The sequence below is a fragment of the Mercenaria mercenaria genome, chromosome 16 (genome assembly GCF_021730395.1).
Source record: "Mercenaria mercenaria strain notata chromosome 16, MADL_Memer_1, whole genome shotgun sequence".
Classification (NCBI taxonomy): Eukaryota; Metazoa; Mollusca; class Bivalvia; order Venerida; family Veneridae; genus Mercenaria; species Mercenaria mercenaria.
Window position 1 is genome coordinate 49356797 of NC_069376.1, and position 23072 is coordinate 49379868.

The 23072-nt window shown below is 35.7% G+C and overlaps 2 protein-coding genes across 2 annotated transcripts in view; one reads left to right on the top strand and one right to left on the bottom strand.

Annotated features, from left to right (window-relative positions):
• Positions 1 to 2661: 2661 nt before the first annotated feature.
• Positions 2662 to 8497, bottom strand: LOC123540475 (60S acidic ribosomal protein P1-like). Its single transcript, XM_045325554.2, has 5 exons — positions 8302 to 8497; positions 6319 to 6379; positions 4719 to 4853; positions 4024 to 4083; positions 2662 to 2737 (listed from the first exon to the last, which is right to left on the bottom strand). Exons 1-5 carry the CDS (start codon positions 8371 to 8373, stop codon positions 2724 to 2726), a joined length of 342 nt encoding a protein of 113 aa, XP_045181489.2. The 5' UTR covers positions 8374 to 8497; the 3' UTR covers positions 2662 to 2723.
• A 3000-nt stretch (positions 8498 to 11497) lies between these two features.
• The window catches only part of LOC123540293 (thioredoxin domain-containing protein 5-like), a 34241-nt gene continuing 22666 nt past the window's right edge, over positions 11498 to 23072 (top strand). The window contains exons 1-3 of the mRNA XM_053525931.1: positions 11498 to 11750; positions 19374 to 19461; positions 19962 to 20123. Of these exons, the coding sequence (XP_053381906.1) occupies positions 11593 to 11750; positions 19374 to 19461; positions 19962 to 20123 (408 nt within the window). The 5' untranslated portion in view covers positions 11498 to 11592. The remainder of the gene's footprint in view (positions 11751 to 19373; positions 19462 to 19961; positions 20124 to 23072) is intronic.

A 23072-nucleotide genomic window follows, 5' to 3' on the forward strand; every position in this document is an offset into this window, starting at 1 on the left:
ATTCTACTGACAAGCCTTGGTACAGTCGAGCCAACAGCTTTTGCAAGTCTCAATGGCATAGAGACTTTTAACACGTTATCCAAAAAAAAAGTAAACGAATGCCTGGATGTGATCACTTTTTTCATGCATTCACGAGTTTCAGCCCCCTGTCCTGTAACTAGAATAGCCAACAATAAAATTGGATTTAGTCTTGTGAATGGGCGCTTTACACATGGCATGCTCATGAACCAGTTAAGCTTCTGGGAACTGGAGCATCTCGTCTTACACTGTCCTCCAAAAATTAAAAATGGTCTTCGGAATGATTTGCCTATTATTATTATCTGGTGGCAACTATACATAACTACCAGTACTGAGCCCATAAATTCTTGTTTCTTATCCAGAACTAACTTCAATCTCTTTGTCATGTTTAACTTAATGACCTCATAAACAAAAGGGGTAAACAGAAGCACTTGTGAAGTTTGATGGCCATTGGCTCAATTAACCTGGAACTATTTTCAGTATTTGAGGTCACTGACCTTTGGCTCCCAAAACAATGGCGCATCAAAAACCCGCAGGCAAGGACAGTAGGAAATTTATGCATTGTATGCCCAAATGTTCTAGTTATTGACTGGATACTAAATGTTAAGCTAATTGATACTAGTCAAACTCTGAAAGTGGAATCACCACAAACATTTGAAGGATTAGATCTCTGCATGAGCAGGTCTTCTTTAAAATATCCAAAGCATACTAACCACAAAATCTACTTTACTTACAAGGTTACCGTAGAGTAGTGGTACCCAGCTGGCTGTTGATTATTTTTATTAGTTGATGGTTTCATCACATTCAATACATTACCTACTCAATTCAGTTAAAAATTACTGCCAAAACGGAGATAATGCAGCACTTTCAATTATTAAATGCAAGTGTTTTGCTTCAGCTTGCAAATAATATCTGCAAATAACGTAGAAATGGAACGAGAGATCCAATGACCCCCCACTCCTACCCCAATCACTTGACCATGTGACAAACTTTTATACAAGAATGTTTTCAGAACAGTTGAATATCCATCAAAAACTTGTTTCAAAGTATTTTTAGCTGTACATGTAATTTTCCTTTCACAGCAGTTTGAAAATAAGACTTTCATGGAAACAAGTTGTTGAAAACTTACATGTATTTCAAATCCCCTCTCTGAGGGGTATTAGAACTTTTGCTCACACTGAGGTCAACAGTCAAACTTCCAAGGGCAGTTGCCTGTGTAAGATATCCCCCATTATTTCAACGTTCTGGCAGTAAAGGACCTTAAAACTGGAAACTAGTTCTGATCAAAGATCGATTGTTCCTAGTGCTAATACTTCAAAGTACAATAATATTGCCAGTGGCCAAGTACAGCTTTTCTTTCATTAGGGCAATTGTCAAACAAAACAGGTTCTGCTCAGTAACAAGGACTGGAAAGTTTGTTTGTTACAATGATACAGAATATTTATGACCCCCCAATCTGACTCTAGTACTTGATCTTCTAAACGAAGATCTGAGAACTACCCATTCACATTCGTCTTCTGTATATTTTGGATTTCCAAGATTGCTATTTTTATTTTCGCAAATCTATTTTTGTTTGAACCATTCAGACAACTTGTTCGAATGTCAAAGAGTAAGAAAAAATTGCAGTTATTCCAGGGCTCGAACCCGGGACCTCTCGCTTACAGAGCAAGTGCACTACCGACTGAGCTAACCAGCTATCTGACATCTTTCGATATAAAAATTGTTGATATCAAATACCAAGGCTTTTTAAAGCTTGCAGAATGTTGTAAGTTAACTTTTGATTGGCTAGCAGAAGGGTTGTCCGAACAAGGCCATCAATAGCTTGTTGTCAGATCCTATGTGTAGCGTAATAGATGTACTTTAGACAGATTGTATGACCCCCAAAACTATAAAGGGAATGGTCATTGTTCTGAATGCTACTCATCTACTTACCACAGTAGTCGTCATTGATTAGTCGACATGTAGCATTCAGAACAATGACCCATTCTCTTAATAGTTTTGGGGTCATAAATATTAGGCATCATTTTAACAAACAGTTCTTGTTTGTGGATTTGTATGAACAAACTTGCAAGCAGTTCATAAGAATCAGTTGTTAAAAGCATGATCAACACCCAACTATCCACATATACAAGCAACACACAGAGACACGTTCTTCTGGGCAACATCTTACATCATGGAGCACAGTTAATCCATCTCCAGGCCACCAAGATGCATGCTTTGGGATCAACGCAGTTTGTCTTTTTCCCCAAACATTGGCGACCACCTAACCGAACCACCTGGATTGTGTACCTGGTCCAATGAGGATTTGTGCTCTTTAAACAACTACAAACCTCTGTGAACCAGAGATGGAAGTCGAATGACTCTAAACACTGTCTTCCATCAAATCTTCAGAGAACATTGCTCTGGTCTTGGATCAAACTCCTGACCTCAGTCACCTACTTGACTTACTGAACTGACCAAGTGCAAGAACTTTGCTAGCACCAGTCAAAATATTGTAAACTTCCTTCAGGTATTCAAGAAATGGCAGAGCTATACTGACAGTAGCCTGCACAGCAACAGACAAAAGAGACAGAATTGTGGAGGACAACAGTTCACTTTGTACTGGCAAGTATTCATTTCATGTACTAACAGATAACAAAATAATTGTCTTTTCAATTGTTTTTCTTGCTTTATATGTTACAAATCATAACAACTCTCTGTAACTTTTAGTCGAAGAGACCTGAAAAAGAAAAAGTACACAGAGATATTAGCAAAATATATAACCGGTCAACCCCTACTCCGTATCTCAACTCCTACAACCAAGCTGATTCACTCAAGCATTTGTATAGAATTTAATAAAAGTATTTAGAAAGACCTGTGTACTGATGGTAATTACAGATTTTTTTAAAGAACATGTCAAACAACTGAGAATATTTTTCTATGAATCTTGATGTACATGTATCTCAGTATTAGCTTTTAGGACCATCTCACATTATCTACACTGTACATTACTTTCCAACTTCAAGTAATACATTTCCAACACAAACATCTCTTTTTTCTCAGGTTAATGTTGAGGCTACAATGTACTTTCAAGAAGACTCTAGGTGCCCCTTCTGGCACTACTCTAGGCAGATAGAACCAACATCTTTCTATTAAGCAAATTTGATGACTTCCTCAGATTTTCTACTCCCAAAGTCAAGTAAGGGGTAACTGAAATGAGATCAGAGACCTTAACCTCTTGACCATGGTGGCTTAGTTTTTGGAAAATCTGAGAAAGATCATTTATTTATTTATTTGGGTTTTACGGCGCACCAACACAGATAGGTTATATGGCGCCAAACAGGACTACAAATTTTGGTTTCACATCTCATTTAAAAAAAATGAGGTATGGAATCAAAATCTGCATACCTGCTGGAATCACAGAGTTACAGCAAAACCAAAGTGTCAAGACCCTATTTGTCGCCTCTTACGATCATGCAAGGGTAAGGCAGTGGTTCCAATTCTTTTCATACACAGATCGTCCCAGAACCACATGGGGCGAGAAAGATCCAAGACTTCACTCAACATTCAACAGTAAAAAGACTGGTAAAATGACTGGGAAATTACACTGAAGCTTAATCAACCCAATTTCCCAAGTCTGTGCATTATGTATGCATATGAACAGGGAATACCTTCGTTGCCTGACGGACAATGTCAGTTTCTATGCAACTAAATTTGCACACTGTCAAAATGCAGGTAATTAACAGTCAAGTCCACAGGTGCTTCTCTCAACATATTTTCAGTCAGAGACATGCACCTATAAAGCACCACGATGACCTTCCAAAAGCTAGTTGGACACAAAACCAGCAGGACAAAAGCCTTACGGAGGCTAGAGACAAGGAATTTAACTGGTTGGCAATGGATCTGGGTATAACAAATTTGTCTGCCAGGCAATGATATTCTACAGAGGCTGTGCTCTTCCCGACAAAATGTGCGACAAGCAAAGGGAGATCCTGTATACTGGGTATAAAGATTAAGAAAACATACCGAATCCCATGTCATCGTCCGACTCTTCGGATTCCTCCTTCTTTTCTTCTTTCTTCTCCTCTGAAAACCAAAAACACAGAAGACATTAAATGAGATTAATACAAATAAAATCTGTTCATAATACCTCATTCTTGTTTGTTAGCCAATCCCATGCTATTAGATGGTAAAAATCAAACACCTTGAATACCCCAAACCAACGCAAAATATCAGTTAGTTAAAGTTACAGCTTCTGTCAATGTTGAATATTTTCTTTACTTCGACTGGAAGATGTGCATACATACATGATCATTCATCATTCTGACTTGCAATTTTTATTCTATCTAAATTCAACCACATTCCCCTCTCCGAAAGTGAATTCTGCACGACTAAATTCTTGTTTTCATTTTCCAACCAACCTCCTAAGTACATAATTATTAGTAAACAATACAAATACTTTTAAACACATTTACTTTAGAAATGTGCTTTTACATCAGTTTCTTCTACGGTGTAATATAGTTATGACAAATACATATATTATGGTGCAAATTTCCCCCTTTTCAGTCAGCGTGATTTTCTACTACTGAAGCCACTGAATTCAAAGACAATAGTCCAGTTCTAGATCTTCAAATTAAGAAATTGCAATCAGAACTACTGCCAATCTCAGTACAACCTTTGAATATTATCTGAAGTATTGTCAGAAAACATTGTTTGCATACCTTTTTTTTCTTCTGCAGCACCACCAGCAGCAGCTGGAGCAGCACCACCTGCTGCAGGAGCAGCGCCTGCAGAACTGCCTATGTTTGTAATCAGTTCCTTCACGTTCACACCTTCCAAGGCACGTGCAAACAAACCTGAAAATGTAACAATTTGGAACTCAAGTAATACAGACAGGTTTCAAGAAAAATTTCAAGAGAAAACATTTCTGAAACCAGAGGGTCATGATGACCCTGAATCGCTCACCTCAGTAATATCATTACTAATATGAGCCACATGATTCAAATGACAAACTGATCCTAAAATATAAAGAAAGTATGTCATTAGGTCACATTCATGGTCACTGAAAGTCAGTTTTCAGATCTGTGTGCTTAACTGTAAATGTCACCCAAATTTCAAGTTTGTATCTTAAAAAACAAAGTAGGTCACGGTCACAGTCAGGTGACCCCTAATCACTTGGGTTCATCAGGTAATTATAATTAAACAGTCTAGGAACTAAATCTAATAATTTTTAAGTTTGTTTTCCTCCTATATAACTCCTATAACAAGCCATACCCAGGGCTGGGTCTCTTTTCATCCAAGGTGTATAATTTGAACAAGCTTGTAAGAGATCCACTAGGCAATGTTACACACCAAATATCAAAGGCCTAGGCCTTGAAATTTAGGACAAGATTTTTTAATTGAAAATAAAAACTTGAGACCCCCCGGGACAGGGCCTCTTTTCACCCCAGGGTAATAATTTGAACATTTTTGGTAGAGGACCACAAAGCAATGCAACATACCAAATATCAAAAGCCTAGGCCTTGCAGTTTCAGACGAAGATTTTTTTTTTTAAATTCCTATGTAAGTCTGTGTAAAACTTGAGACCACCAGGGCAGGACCTCTTTTCACTCAGGGTAATGATTTGAGGACCACAAGGCAATGCTACATACTATATATCAAAGGCCTAGGTCTTCCTGTTTTAGACAAGAAGGTTTTTAAAGTTTTTTCCTAAATAAGTCTATGCAAAACTTGGGACCCCCTGGACGGGGCCTCTTTTCATCCTAGGGGCTTAATTTGAACAATATTCATAGACGACCATTAGATGATGTCACATGCCAAATATCAAGGCTCTAGGCATTGCGGTTTGGGACAAGATTTTTTGAAGTTTTTCCTTTTGGTTGCCATGAGAGTTCTGCATGGAATTCAATTCTTTGAACAACTTTTAAAGTGGATCACCCAAGGATCATTCCTGTGAAGTTTGATGTAATTCTGCCCAGTGGTTTTCAAGATTTTTTAGAAATTGTTGACAGGGACATTGATCGGTCACAAAAGCTCACCATGAGCCTTTGGCTCAGGTGAGCTAAAAAAGCTAGTTTTAAGCTTTAATAAAATATATTGGAAAGATTTTCAGAAGCTCCTGCACATTAATTTTAATACAGCAGACTTCCCTGTATTTTTCTATTGTTAATTTTACATCTCAACTAGTTTTCTTTTAATCCGAAGCATGATTTTAACAAATACATGTAGAATAACCAAACTTGATTTTTTTTCAATAGATATTCAAGGGGCATTAATTACAAAGTGCAAATTAAAAACAAATAGTTTGTGGCCCTTTCTCACCTGGCCAATATGGCTCCACTGATACGCCAGCAGACTTTAGAATAGTCTGGATCTTGTCTGCCTGAAATGATAAAATAAGATATAAATTTGAAATTATAGCAATCTGTATAGTTTTATTTATAAATAATATATTATATAATGTGCATTTATTCAGTTTGTAGGCATTTTCTCTAGAAATGTTCCATGTCAGATTGTAAAATCACATATTTTGCATGAAAACAGAAAGGATACTTATAGACAGAAACTGACATTAAATGGCAGAATGAAACACAAATATAGAAATATGTAATAAACAGGTTTCCTCAAGAGAACCCAGGTGTGCAGGTCAAAATGTATACAGACGACTGCTTTCCATCTGGTTTGAACACATATTTTGTAGCCATTTAAGCTACATATTAAAACTTGTTTTAGATATATTGCTCGTTTATGACTTTTCTAGGCAGTGCTGATTTGTGCTAGATCAAAATTAAATTAAACAGATATAAAATAAATTTCAGGTACATCTTTGTTACACCTGTAGGATGATTCTGGGCTCTGGGTGTAAAACCCTTTTTAAGCCCCTCTTATGGAATTGCTGCTGTACAGCTAAATTTGTTTCTTCACAGTTTATTTATTAAAATGGTGACAGATCTGTTGATATTGCTATTATAGCTGTAAAATCAGTTTACAGCCCAGTGTTTTAGTGTCTTATTTGGCTGAGGCTATCCGCACGACGGTCGTGCCCATAATTTTCCTTATCCGCAAGACCGTCGTGTCGATTATTTTCGTAATTCGCACGACAGTCGTGCCGATTATTTTTAAAGTTACTGATACAACTTAAAACACTGTATACATATGTGAAATTTAGTTAATCTTTTCTGAAGTTTTCCCTTTTTTCCTTGGAGATTTTTTTTTTCAACTTTTTATCAAAAAGTTGCAATACTGCACTTTTTATGCTTTAAACATGGTCAGTGATGTTAGAAATCAACTTACTGATGCTCGAAAGACATAACCCCCTTATTTGTATTAATTTTTTGTCACAAATAATTTCTGAAAAGTCTCACTTAAAAAAAAAATCCAACCTAGATTATATTAATTTTTTTGAGCATGTTACCGGAAATAATTTTTCAAAAGCCTTATCAAATCTCCATAAAGTACAATTTTGACATGCACCTACTCACATTATGTTGAATCACTTACAAATTACTGGGGGTAAGGTATAATTGGTTTTAACTGTTCTTAAAACAGGGTCGCTCAAAAGCTCTACAGAGCTTATGTTAACTGTTTCACAAAGCGACGGTAAATAAAATTTACCTTTACCTTTGCCTTACACACGATTTATTGAATTAAAAACATAATATGAAAAATGAAATAACAGCACGAAGTTATACTAACTAACTATTCTTTTGATTTATTTGCAATGGATGAATTATTCAATGAATTTTACTAATAATGGTTGTTTTAATATCAAACAATGAACATGATGCTGTTACAGCTAGTATATTTAACTAAGATATACTACGCCAAAAATAGAAATGCCACTGAAACACTTGTCGTGCGGATAAGAAAAATAATCGGCACGACCGTCGTGCGGGTAAGAAAAATAATCGGCACGACGGTCGTGCCGATAGACACTTCCGTCTTATTTTGTATGGAGTTTCTCCCTGCCAGTGCTTATATTGAAATCATTTACAGTTTTAGCATCTACAACATACTGTGGTAATTCATTCAATGGTTTGATAACACGATGAGAAAACTGGTTCAGGCAAAACGTTGTTCTAGAATATGGCATTTCAAGTTTTAGGTTATGACCTCTTGTTGAAGTTAAATTTTCAATTTTTAGTGATCATGCTCAGGTTTCATTTTTTGAAATAATTAGCGTAGACTTTGTATTCTCAGTTCAGGAATATCAAAATATGTATGACATACCACCAAAAACACATTTCGACCACCTAAGAATCACAAAAATACACGTTGAAAAAACGAAAATTGTATGTTCCCTACCGTGACAGTTACTTGATCATCAGCGAGTATGAGGGCAGCATAAACACAAGCAAGTTCGTCTGTGGATGCCATGATCTCTTTTAGGTGTCTCTAATTTACGGATGCAATGAAATAGCAGTGTACGTCGCCGGATTGGCCTTAGCTCGTAGGAGAACAGTACACTTTCCTTGCGCAACGGATGTGAAAGGATAGTTTCCGGTTTTGCTGGTACCAATATTTCTACGAAGCAGAGAACCAACTTTCCAGCTTGATTTTTCACAATAATTAATTTTTGACTTACTGTAATCAAGTAAAACATTTTTCTGGTCATTATCTGCAATTTGCAAACATATAAACTCTGCAACTTGCAACCATTTATACTACATATAGCCGTATTGATAAGTCAGATCAGTGGAACAGACTATGCAACCACCGTGACTTTCTTGTTATTTTAAATTTAAGTTAATATGATATAACCTGCTGCTCAACGAAAATACCCGATCATGTATACATAGTAATTTTGGTCCTTCCACATGTTGTTCAGTAATCCTTATTTTTAGTTGCCATTTAACCTTGCGGAAATGCCGGTTTTACAAAACATGCACATTTCTATTAGAGTGTATACATCATGGTATCACTAAATAATGGCTACATCAGTGATAAAGTATTTTGGTAATGTGTTATTCTCTGTAGCATACACTGCAGCCACAGTAAACTCATTCCAATTAATTGTCACCGTGTCTGTTCTAATCTATGCCCTATATGTACAAAGTTTTAATTATGTAAAATTTGGGAAGTTTTATTGTTTAGTACATACAAGTACAAATTTTATATGTAAAACATCATAAAATTTAAGCAGCGCCTACATATAACCTTCAAAGTTCTGAAGGAGTGTAGTAACAATAGCTAGGACAGGCGAAAACCTCCATCACGACCATTGTGGTAAGAGATTTCTTTTCCTGTAAGAACCTTTAATTAAAAAAGAAGATAATATTCTTATGCCCATTATGTTAGAAGATATGTACTTAAATTGACTGCTTAAAGTAAATCACTAGTGTTGGGAGATAAAATACTAGGGACAAACTTTGAAAGTGTGAATAATTACTACATAAACAGTTATGTTAAAGGCTTGCATGTGTTAACAGTACACTGTATTACTTTAAAATAGTGCACATTTAATACATGCATAGTTATTAGTTTGTTTTGTTGGGTATAACGACGCACCTATAATTGTGTCAGTGCTACGTTAAACCCAACAAAATGAAAAGTATGTATATATATACGTATGTATGTGTACTAGCTTTTCGTTTATGTGTTGTTGCTTTTTTCTTGCATGTTGCTTTCCACAATTTCTGTAAGCTTTTTGTGCTTTTCGTGCTTTCATGCCTGCTACTATGACAGTATATAATGACACAAATTTTACTCAATACAAATACAATAATGTTATTCAGCTCCTTAAAAAATGTTACAATGTTTCTAGCAACCATAGTCATATTCAATAACCTTTTTAACTCCACACTGGGCTTTTTGTTTTATTTCTGCCAAATTTCAACAGATTTGAATGAAAATTGGACACAGTGTTTAACTAGAACTGTTACAGGAGTGGCTTATACCCCCACAATACAGTCTTGTCACAGAAGAATGGCAACCATAAGAAATTTTAAAAATACTTAGAATAATCTAAAACGTAAAAAAACAACTTAATACTTACAAAAAAAATTACTCATCTTTGGAGTACTTCATCCTGGGCTTCCGCGGCACATATAAGTAATACTAATATATGTGCCCAGGATGAGGGATGAGGTAAATATAAAAATCTTTAATATTTGAGATACACTAAAAATGAATAAAAAAGTGTCTTACCGACATATATTACCACAGAAAAATGTATTTACTTTTTACATAGGACTAATAATTAAAAAGTTAGAAAAATCTAAAAATAGAATTTCTAAAAATAGACTAATTCTTGGAATTTAAGGGGAAGTAACTCGGTACAAAATTTAAAAAAGGTTACTGTCCTTTGGCGCTAAGCCAATCAGAATGATATAGTGAAAATGAATCAAAATTAACCTTAGATTCTAAGTAAAAGGGGGCATAATTCATGAAAATTTGGTGTCAGAGTTATGCACCTTGTGTCAAATGATGCGGGTGATAAGGTGGAGCATCCATTTTAAGTTTGAATCAAATCCATTCAGTAATAACTGAGATATAGTGAAAATGCATCAAAATTAACCTTAAATTTTATGTAAAAGGGGGTATAACTCATAAAAACTTGGTGTCAGAGTTACTCAAAATGAAAAATTGGTGTCAGAGTTATGCACCTTGTGTCACATGATGTGGGGGATAAGATGGAATATCTATTTTAAGTTTGAATCAAATCCATTTAGTAATAACTGAGATATAGATTTCGGGATGCGACAGGATGGGATGCGACGTTACGCAACATGACTGGCCATGACGCGACAAACCTGACTCCTATATAGACCCCCAACAAACATTAATATGTTTTTCAATGTAATAATTGCTATTTTATTTGCTCATATCCTTTTCTTTACAGGTTTGATTAAATAATAGATCTATATCTCATCCAGTGATTTGTTGTTGAATAAAATCATTGTTTGGGGTTCAGATGCGAAGGAATTATATCACGAGGGCACATTCCAAGTTATATATGCATCTGAATGACAAACAATGATTTTATTCAAGAGCAAATCACTTAATGAGATATATTATTTCGATAATAACACGTTATTAAGGATTTAAAGTATATATCCTTAATGACGTTCATCAAATATTTGCCTGTTTTTTTTTGTTTTTTTGTTGTTGATTTCTTGGTTTCTTTTCCAATGTGCCGCTATGCCATTTGACGCTATGGCATATTAATTGTGACGTCAGAACAGTGAATTATTGTAATATAACACACAACTTTCAGCCTTCTTTGTTGAATAGGAAAATGAATCAAGTCGTGTTAGAATATAATATTATTAATCTCCACATTATTATTGCAGCTTTGTACATTTGTTTTAATATATAATGTTATTCTTTAGTTGATTCAAACGCTCATATGAGCTTTTGTTGTACTTGTTGTAATCTTGCCGACTTTAAATAAATTTTACTTTATCTTTACACGTGCACTTGTACAACTGACACTTTTGAATTAATTCTTTTACACCGGCAAACTGTTTAAAAAATCAAGTCCACCACCTGTATCATTCGTCTTCCTCGGATGTTTTCGTTGTTCTGGTTAATTTGTACACGTTACTTTCACATTCTGTTGCGTCTTCAAACGGCTAAACATTCATTCAGAGAAAAATGCAGAAATATATTTTCAGTTGTCTCATATGCATTTGTTTCATTGGGCTGTCTAAATCAGACGATCATGGTGAGAATGCAGTGACGTACACCAAGGAAACGTTTGACGCAGCCATCGCTGAAGAAGAAATACTTTTTGTGATGTTTTACGCACCATGGTAAGCTACCAAATTTGTTTTGAGAACTTACAGTAATTACGTCATAAATAAAGTCCGAAAGAAGAGGGGCTTAAAAAGGACCTAGTCTTTACTTCAGAGCCCAAAATCATCCTACAGGTATCCTACAGGTAAGTTCATCTAGTTGTTGCTACAGTCACCATCATCATCTTAATTAAGTAATTTCCACACTCTCCAAGCAATTTGGTTAAAACTTTGTACACATCATGCGCAGCAGACAGAACTGACTTGGCCCAGAGTAAAAGTGTCTCTATGTTCAGCCATTGTGGTAAGAATAAATTTCTCTATGAAATAAATCAGGTTAAAATAAACTGGTAAAACGGTAGCTGGAGTTTAGTTGTTGTTCTGACTGGCCAAGACCGACTTGAAGCCTTTCAAGCTTGTCTGGTCCACAGCGACTTAAGGCAGTAAGTTCCAAAGAATGACAGTAGAGGGATAGAACTTTTTTTTTTAGAAGCTTTGCTGGTAGGTCGATGTGCAAGCTCGGATTTGGCAAAGACGTTGCTTGTGCCTTCTGGTGGATCTGGTAGGAATAACTAGTGGGTCTGGCGTGATGTCGACAAAGTTGTGTAGGATTTTGAAGAACATGGTTGTTCTTGCAGTTAGTGATGGGCCGATTAGCGGATATAATCGACTGACGGCTAGAAAAGCCCAACCGATTCCCGGTGATCGATTATGTTTTCTCTGAGTCGATAGTGGGTACGACTCTACACGGGTACGAACGAAGGTTTCCGAAAGGAAATACGATGCGTAAGCATTTATGTTTACCTGAAAATATTCGGAATATGGACTATCTGAATGCATAATGGATAAAACAGAAGTATGCCGGCAATCAAACGTTAGTATTTCGTTTCAGTTATCCAATGAAAATGGATTTAATAACTTACAGTTAGGCACAGCTGTTAACATGGCGGCGTCCATAGCGTCAATAAATGTGGGGCTAAAAACTAGCAAATCTTTAATAAATCTTCATATTTTACAACGGTATGTCGAGGGAATTTATCTGTTGAAACTGGACAATAATGCCGTCAAATTTCCGTGTCCATGGTGTAATTTCAGTGGAAAGAACTTCGGTGTTTTTATGCAGTTGCAGTTGTCATTGAGTTGTCATGATTTTTTTTTCTGCCAAAATTTCATTTTCCCAGTACCGCTGACCAGTGTACATATGAAAACAGATTAAACTCTGATATATTTATCTAATGATCTTTTTACTAAGCTTCAAGACGTTGTTATATGCCATAGCAACAAGTAGTAGGAACATAGTGCAACTCAGTAGTGTGGCTAAGGTAACCATTGTAATATATTACCGAAAAATTACTGAATTTATTTAATGAGTTTCTACAATCACTATTTTTGTCAGCCAAAGAAAGACTGAAATATTTGTACTTCCTTGCTGTATGCTAGATATGTTACAGGTACAGGTATACCAGTCAATTGTCACAAATGATACATGTAGCTATGAGTCTATGATACATGTACGCTGGATTGCAATTTATTGTGGTTTCCCTGTCTGCAACTAATTAGTGATTACTAAACAGGTTTTTGTTTACCAGGAACCAGCTTTACAACATCTTACTGATTAATGGTAGTTCTTTATTTTTCAAGAGCATTTTAAGTAAAACAGTCACTTAAAGACATAAATATCTGAATAAACAAGTATGAAAATGAATAACATTCAACCGATTATTTTTCCGATACATCGCATCGGTTTGCTAACCGATTCCAACGATAATCGGTTGGAGTTTTCCAACCGATGTCCCATCACTACTTGCAGTGTTTTGCCAGTGTTGTAGTGTGTCCCATTTCAGGTCTTGTAAAATGCTGATGGCACTGCTAGTCCAGCATAGTTGTTGAACACAAATCTAGAAGCTCTTCGCTGAATCATTTCAAGTTGATGGATGTGACTTCCAGAGAAGGGACACCAGACTGGAAGGGCGGACGTAGGTCTTGTATGCATTGGCTTTAGCACTGATGAGACTGGAATAGAAGTTTCTACGGAGAAAAGATATGGTCAAGTTTGCTTTCTTGGAGGTATTGTCAACATGTTTTTCCCAGGAGAGGTCGTTTGAGAGAGTGACGCAAAGATACTTTGCACTAGGTGTAGTTTTCAGGTTAATTCCATGTAGACTATAGGTTGTGATGACAGGGTTTCTGTTGTTTGTAATGTGGATACATGACTTCACACTTCTCTGGACTGAAGTCCATCTGCCAGTCCTTCTCCCAAGTACTGAGACTATCAAGATCTGCTTAAAGCTGGTGTCCGTCATCCTGAGACCGAATGTTCTTGTACAGCATGGAATCATCGGCAAATAGACCAGTGCTGGATTTGACCTTGGAAGGTAGGTCATTTATATAGGTCAGAAAGAGTAGTGGCCCAAGAACACTGAGGGACGCCAGAAGTGACAGGGGAGATACAGAAACAAGTGCCCTGGACGACAGAAAGCCTTTGATCAAGGCATGCATGTTACCTCAGATGCCATAGTGGTCCAGTTTCTGGAGAAGTCGAAAATGAGGCACTTTATTAAAGGCTTTGAAGAAGTCTAATAGGATAACAGCAATTTCTTCATTGCTGTCTAAGCCTTTGGCGAGGTCATTGATTGTGTTGATTACAATAGATTAACTGACACTATGGCTACAATATAATAACTGACGCAAGTTTATTAAGACTGTACTGCATATTCAGCAGGAAAAAAAACAAATCATGTAACAGACTTTTTAATAAGATATTGTAAAAGTCGCTGTGTACAAATGTGCAAATTCTAAAAAATTATCTTTCTACTGATTTAAGGTAATTTCAAAGAAGGGTTCCCTATGTGGTTTAGTTTACTTGAGATGGAGATGTTGCTGATTGATGAAAAGGGGCGTTTTAATTAAGTCTGTTATAGATACACTTATTGACATTCTAATGCATTAAGTTTTGCCTTCACTACGCTACTTAATTGCATTAGAAAAGTAATAAATGATCTATAACCTGTACATACATAATTTCAGGGCCTGCTCTGGGTCAGATTTTCCTTGAGCCAATTAGATGTTGCGGTCAGGGGTGGGTGCGAGGGATGAAAATTTTCGTGAATTTCAAGAGTGGATGGTGCTGTCATAGCTATTTTTAGCATTATTTCCGGTTGTTAACTGGGACCACATAACTATACTATAACATACTATAACATATATAACAAATCAAATAAAACAGAGTTTCAACTGTTCCATATAATTTATTTAACAACTATTTCATCTGATGATCACACATAAAACATTTCAACACTTAATACAAACACTAAACAGTTAACAACCAGAACAAAACAAAGTTTGTACATGACACACACTATAAAACATTAAGTTCATAAATATATAAAAAACAAAGCAAAACTGATTTACATGGCACACAAAAACATAACAACTGCATAAATTGAAAACATCAACTTTGATACAAAGAAGTGTTATTACAGTACATAGTTTATAGGCATTCGCAGTACCATCAGTGTCTGACAAATCCATTGCCCGGAGCCCGCGGGCTACCAGAAATTTTTACGTCGGGCTACAAAAAAATTCCCGACGTAAGCCCGCCGGGCAACCATAAATTTAAAGCTTCAGTAGCCCGGTCATTAATTTTGACAATTCACCATGTGAAAAAATTCCAAATTTGACCAGGGGCCCTTTTCCAAAAAACCTAGACTAATATGACAGGAATGTGTCTGCGGAACTGGAAACAAACACAGGTTTATTTTGATGTTTATAAATTTTTAACTAAACATTGTTTCAGACCCCTTTGATTCTCACATCTCAGTAAGTCGGGTTCGGATAGAGCAAGTTTATACTTTCGGGGTTTAAATTTTTCGGCAACTACAAAAAAATGCTGGGCTACCAGAAAAAAATTCTGGTAGCCCAATGGGCTACCAGTAAGATTATAAATTTTTTGGACACTGACCATGATGAGAAGAATCTGAAAGTTGTCAGAGAACAGATCCTTACAATTCACATCAAAATTCTTCTACTCCTTGCGGAAGCCCAGGCTTTGAAAGCTCTCTTGTAGGGAAAGTCAGCAAGAGGTGGACCATCAATAGACAGATGCATATGATTTTCAAGAGAAGAAATAGAGACAGAATTTCTAAGAGCAGTCTTAATAAGGTTCTGCTTAGATAAGTCACGCTCACAGTCAGTGGTGGAAACAGGAAGAATAATTATTTAAAAGGTACAATACGGATTTTTTTTTCTGCCTTTTCATATTCATAACACAATTTTTTTTACAGAATTTATATAGGTATATAATAAAACTTAATATCCAACCCATTTCTGGGACCTGTGTGCACATCAAGCCACAAGTATTTTTTGAAAGTAACAAAAATGAATTTGAGCAAAGTAGACGAGAAAGAAAAATTTGTTTGTAAATAAAAGATAAAAATAGGTGAACTTGTCCAGAAAAGTCACAAATTAGTTGTAAAGTTAAATCAGCTGGCAACTGGATACATTATAATATAAGCCTCATCTGTAGCAGTTGACTAGGTGTCCAAATATCTGTCACTCTTTAAATTATCAAAATAGTTTACCCTTTACTGGTTTAATTATAGAAAAAAACTGCAAAGCTAGTGCAGCATTGAATAAACTGCTAAAATCTTTTGCATAAAGCAGTCTTTGAAAGAAATACCAGAAATGCTTGCCTATTTACATTGATATAAAGTGGTACTCATACCAAGTTAGATCAAGACCCCTTCAAATGCATGTTCAGTCTGTTTCTTATCTATCTGTCAGCAATTTATGCATCCTTACCATCCTTGCCTTGATTAGCATCCTTGGATTGACATTCTGATCAAATTTCTTCAAATGGGACCAGATTTGGAGTCACAACAAGGGGTCAGCATGTTAAATACAATAATACAATAATAAAGAGAAAACTTCAGAAATCTTCTCCAAATGTACATGGCTTAGCAGTAAATTAATTTTCTTTTAAAAATGTGATTGTCATGGAATCTCGTGAGTTCTGCATTTAGGGAGAGGGAGAAAAGGGTCTAGAGCCTGTAAATATACCCAGGCACTAATAAATTGTCAGAGAGAGGACATAAACATGGCTCTCGCCAGAACTTCTATAATACGGTATTATACCAGTGTGCAGCAGCATAGAAAAGCATGAATATCATGCCGAATGGTAAGTATGAATGAGGCCCATCACCTTAGTTAGGGGATGGTGAAATGAAATGAAAAGTGACTAGATGGAAGATGAGACGAAATGGACTGATGGACGGAAATACACTAACACATGACATACAGATATAACATACACAATAACATAGACTCAGACACAAGCATATTGTCCCTGTGACATGATCATTTGCCAAGCTTGTTCAAACTGGGTCACAATTTATATCAAATTGGTACCACCATTAAACTTGGGTCCTTAATATAGGCTTTCATGTTTTTACATGGAGTTACATTATTTATAATTATAAGAAAAACTTGTCCATTAAGTGCAAGATTTGAAGAGAAGATATTTCTACATGATATTGATACCCATATGCCTTGAATGTTTTATAATTCTCTCTCCAGATTTTTCACTGTTGTTTAGACCCATACAAAGTTGCTGTTCCTAAACAATCAGAATGTACATGATTGTAGTAATGTATTCATTCGATCTCAGTGTTTTGCATTTTAAATCAGTAAATTGTTTTAATGGAAGGAAACAACAATACAGCTAGACATGAAAAATTTATGAAGTTGTAAAAAATACAACACCCTTTTAAGTGCTTTATATCAAATCATGTTGTCAGGATGTATAGTGGAAACTCTAATGTAGGAGCAAATATTGTCGAGACAAAAGGAAAAGTTAAATTTCGTCACTATTGCAGTTGAGATAGATTATTTTTGGCAGAAGGGACCAAAGCGTTTATCACAGCCAGGGAGGGGTTTTACCTTTTCATTTGAAATCTAGTATATTCATTTTTAGCTGGACTATTCATAGAATAGTGAGCTATTGCACTCGCCCATGCGTCGGCGTCGGCGTCCGCATCCGCGTCCCGATTTTGGTTAAGGTTTTGTATGTAAGCTGGTATCTCAGTAACCACTTGTGGGAATGGATTGAAACTTCACACACTTATTCACTGTGACAAACTGACTTACATTGCACAGGTTCCATAACTCTATTTTGCTTTTTTACAAAATTATGCCCCTTTTTCGACTTAGAAATTTTTGGTTAAGGTTTTGTATGTAAGCTGGTAACTCAGTAACCACTTGTGGGAATGGATTGAAACTTCACACACTTATTCACTGTGATGAACTGATCTACATTGCACAGGTTCCATAACTCTATTTTGCTTTTTTACAAAATTATGCCCCTTTTTCGACTTAGAAATTTTTGGTTAAGGTTTTGTATGTAAGCTGGTATCTCAGTACTTACTAATGGGAATGGATTGAAACTTCACATACTTGTTCACTATCATGATCTGACATGCACTAAGCAAGTCCCATAACTCTACTCTCTTTTTTTTCAAAATTATGCCCCTTTTTCGACTTAGCTGTTTTTGGTTAATTTTTTGTATGTAATCTGATATCTCAATATCCACTAATTGGAATGGATTGAAACTTCACACACTTGTTCACTGTCATGATCTAACATGCACTGTGAAGGTCCCATAACTCTACTTGGCATTTTTACAAAATTATGCCCCTTTGACTTAGCAGTTTTTGTTAAGTTTTTGTATGTAAGCTGGTATCTCAGTATCCACAAATTGGAAAGGATTGAAACTTCACACACTTGTTCACTGTCATGATATGACATGCAGTACAGAGGTTCAATACTTCTACTTTGCATTTTACAAAGTTATGCCCCTTTTTCAACTTTTGTATTCATTCAGTTGACAAGGCTGTTGAATAGTCGAGCGTTGCTGTCCTCCGACAGCTCTTGTTATTCTAGGAGAATACTGCTGCTGTTATATAATTATTTACAGGCGAATATGTGTAATAGTGTAATCAGGCCATATTTATTATATACACACAATTAAAAGCCAGCTGTTATATAACTAGGACAAAGTTTGCTCAAAATTTTATATACTGTAAAATTTGTCCACTGCCAATTAATCACTCAGTAATAAATATGGGGATTGATCTATTAAACAAAACAAATTATGTGTTCTCTGGCCAAACTAATGTGAATCTAAAGACAAGAAAGTAAAATACTGTTAAAGAGGTGGTGTAAGTGGGTTTCATGGTTGTGTCAATCCCTGGAATTTAATCCCAGCCAACAAAAAAAAATCTTTTAAATTTTTTTGTTGAATTATGTTACAGTAATTTGAAGGCCAGTAGGTGTTTAACCTTTAACCTGCTGGCAGCAAGAGATTTTGCCTATGCGACCAGTGCAGACCAAGATCTGTGCAAGCTGATCATGGTCTGCACTGTTTCTGCTATTCAGTCTGTAAATTTTCATTGAACACTCCTTTGAATAGTTAGTGGTACTGCCCAAATTGAATGATGGATCAGTCCATTTTTAGAAATTCAGCCGAGTAAAGGTTAATATAAAGAATAAATAGTGGTTAAGACAATAAGTTACTGTCAGTGTGTGTCATTAAAGATATTTTATAACTATGTTTTCAGTTTATGTTGAATATTTGTGTATTTCAGGTGTGGGCACTGTAAAAGACTAGCACCAACATGGGATGATCTTGCTAAAGAAATCAATGTAGAAGATCGTAAACTTACAGTTGGAAAGGTATCTTGAAATTGTATTTCTGCCTTATTAAATCACATGTTAAATCTGTCAATGAAAATGCTCAAAAAAAATTAAAAAAGATCAAGATATGTGAAAGAATGGAATTTTGCACAAATAAACATTTTAATGCTCCCCAATCCCCACACTTGATGTAATAGTACTTGCAGCATCTGTTCATTCATCCCAATATAGTATCCAGTCTGTAACTTTGTAATTTTCTTAAAAATCTTAAAAATATCTCCTAACAGACTTTCTTGTGATATATAACTATTCATTACCCTGTGATTTTTTTAAAAGTTTCTTAGTGATTTTTATTTTATGTGAAAAAGACTTAAAGCAAAGGTTTGTGAAGTGTTACAGTATATTTAAGCTTAGAAATGGAGCATTTCCTACCAGGCAACATGTGCACACTTTGTATGTACATTGTATAACTAAAAGTTTAGTTCTTTTGAGATTTTCGGGGAATTTCCTGTTTACACACTTTCTGTTCACACATTTAGGTTGATTGTACCAAAGAGCCGGGACTGTGTGGAGAGCACCAGGTTCGAGGATATCCAACTGTAAAATGGTTTCATGGGACAAATCTTGGAATTAAATATGGAAACAAAAGGACCATTGAGGACTTGAGAGCTTTTGTAGAGGAATCTTTAGCCAAGAGTGAAGTGAGTATATGGTTAATACAGGGTGATTTGTGTGTGAGTAAATGTGTGAAGTGGCTTATTGACTCTTTATGCCTCCTATTAAGGGCAGCATATAGTAATTGAACTATTCAGCTGTCTGTCTTCCCGTCTGTAAATAAGTTTCCTAAAAAAAATATGAGTTTTATGAAAGTGGCCATTGGTGTAAACATATGAAAGATCTGCTGTATATACATTTGAAAGTAAAAAAGAAAGGTCGGGAAGGAAACAAAATGTCTTTGGGGAACATTTAAAGATATGATTAAAATTTATATTCAGCCTGGGTTTTCTCTTACATTTAGTACTGCTTTAAATTGCTCAATGTCAGATATAAATTTTATCACTTTCTGTAAGAATGAATAGTTTTAAGTTTTTCACCCAAAATGTGTATGTAAAGCTTTAAATGCAATCAGTCTGTTAGATTTTGATCTTGTAATGGATTTGTTCGAAACTTTTCTATCTTACCATTTACACTGTCTTATTTCTGCTTGCTGGGCATTTAATGCATTCACATCATTTAAAAAAAATTGGGCTGGATCTTTTACAGTTGGGGAAAAATAAGTTGTAAAATGCCTAAATTGGGAATTGTTAAAAGTCATATTTTTAGCTCATCTGATTTTTGGGGGAAAAAATGATGAGTTACGGTATTGTCATGGGCGTCGGCGTTGCCTGGTTAAGTTTTATGTTTAGGTCAGCTTTTCTCCTAAACTATCAAAGATATTGCTTTAAAACTTGCAACACTTGTTCACCATCAATAGCTGACTCTGTACAGCAAGAAACAAAAATCCATTCTGCTTTTTTCAAGAATTATGGCCCCTTTTGGACTTAAAATATCATAAAAACACACGGGTAGGACAGTATTTCTATTATACAGTGACAAAAAAATGAGATGAGCATCTGCACCCGCAAGGCTGTGCTCTTGTTTTTTAAGACAAAAAATGGTTGTAAAATTTATCATTGTGTTATACTTTAGCAAACTGCCTTGTGTTTCAAATGTTTAAGGTTTCATAGTTACAGTCCTAGCTGAAACAGTGAAAAAAAAGGTTTCTAGCTTTGAAATTGGGGAAAAAAAACACTGGTATTTGGACCAGATATTGGCCCCATATTGGCCTGGAAAAAAAGAAGCACTGGACCAATAAATCATAAAAGTAAAAGTAGAGAGTTTATTATTTTCAGTAAGGTTGTTTCTTGTATGAAAATTGGTAAGGTCACAGCTTACAGTGTATTCAGTTCATATTGTAATTCATTAAAACACACAGACCCCCTGGGCCTGGGAGATTTATATTATATAGATAAATTAGGTGCATAGATATTTCAATGTTAATTTGTGAATTGATCAGATACAATGCCTGCAGCCATTCAATAATTGTTTTTGTGTTAATGAAGACTTTATTTAATCAAGTTTTGATTTTTTTTACATAAGTTTGTGTAACATTGCAATTATAAATCACTAAAGATATATTACTATGATTTCAGTGGAGACTATTAGATCTGTGATATCTTGTTCAAAACATTCTGTTGAATTCAATTTAAAGCACAACGTTATAGTCTCTCTTCATTCAAGAATTGTCATGCACAGTTAATATTTAATGGTGTGTGCTTGCAGAACATGCATATACAGTGTGTACCTAAATAATTTATCCACTATATATTCAGCTGTTACAGACTGATGTCAATCTGTTGCCAGGGAGAAAATTCTGATTAACAGCAGCTGTTTTTATGGTTTCTCTGTGACAAGGTTTTCAGGGTCACAGTTTAACCTTTAGCATGCTAGGTAAATTGTCGTCTGCTGCAAATGTCGTCTGCTAAAATTGTTAAGTTCATTCAATTTGCTCCAAAATTGGAAGAAATATTGTCAGAGTAGCAAACAGCTTGGAACCTGATCAGACGCCGATTTAATCGGCGTCTGATCTGGTTCCAAGCTGTTTGCAAAGGCTGTTAAATTCGCCTGCAGCAGGCTAAAGGTTAAGAGTTGCAACTGATTTTATTCAGTTAGCTGCATAGGTAGAGAACAAGATATTCAACCAGCAGGTTGTAGGTTCAAATCAATGGCAAAGACAGAATGGATTTAGTCATTGATCCTCCACTTGTCAGTTAATTGTGGAGGATAAATAAATTCTTTTATAGAAACACTGGAACCAGGAATACTGGTTAGGTTAGCTGACTGCCATGCCGTAACTGAAATACTGTTAAACCCACCTAGTTCCATGCATAATTTGACTGCTGTCATGTGAAAAGCAACTTTAGGGTTTTGCAACCAGCAAGGATCCAGTTCAGTGCACATCCATACTGTTTGTTTATCCTCACAGCCATACTGTTTGTTTATCCTCACAGCCATACTGTTTGTTTATCCACACACCCATACTGTTTGTTTATCCCCACATCCATACTGTTTGTTTATCCTCACATCCATACTGTTTGTTTATCCTCACATCCATACTGTTTGTTTATCCCCACATCCATACTGTTTGTTTATCCCCACACCCATACTGTTTGTTTATCCCCACATCCATACTGTTTGTTTATCCACACACCCATACTGTTTGTTTATCCCCACATCCATACTGTTTGTTTATCCCCACATCCAAACTGTTTGTTTATCCCCACACCCATACTGTTTGTTTATCCCCACATCCATACTGTTTGTTTATCCTCACATCCATACTGTTTGTTTATCCTCACATCCATACTGTTTGTTTATCCCCACATCCATACTGTTTGTTTATCCACACACCCATACTGTTTGTTTATCCCCACATCCATACTGTTTGTTTATCCTCACATCCATACTGTTTGTTTATCCACACATACATACTGTTTGTTCATCCCCACATCTATACTGTTTGTTTATCCTCACATCCATACTGTTTGTTTATCCCCACATCCATACTGTTTGTTTATCCCCACATCCATACTGTTTGTTTATCCCCACAC

What these genes read in the sequence shown, in the direction of transcription:
- LOC123540475 (XM_045325554.2), bottom strand. Translation starts at nt 8,373, where the DNA reads ATGGCATCCACAGACGAACTTGCTTGTGTTTATGCTGCCCTCATACTC. An exon ending in ATGATCAAGTAACTGTCACG is followed by an intron (nt 6,380 to 8,301) that starts GTAGGGAACATA and finishes TTATCATTTCAG; the next exon opens with GCAGACAAGATCCAGACTAT. An exon ending in AGTGGAGCCATATTGGCCAG is followed by an intron (nt 4,854 to 6,318) that starts GTGAGAAAGGGC and finishes TTACATTTTCAG; the next exon opens with GTTTGTTTGCACGTGCCTTG.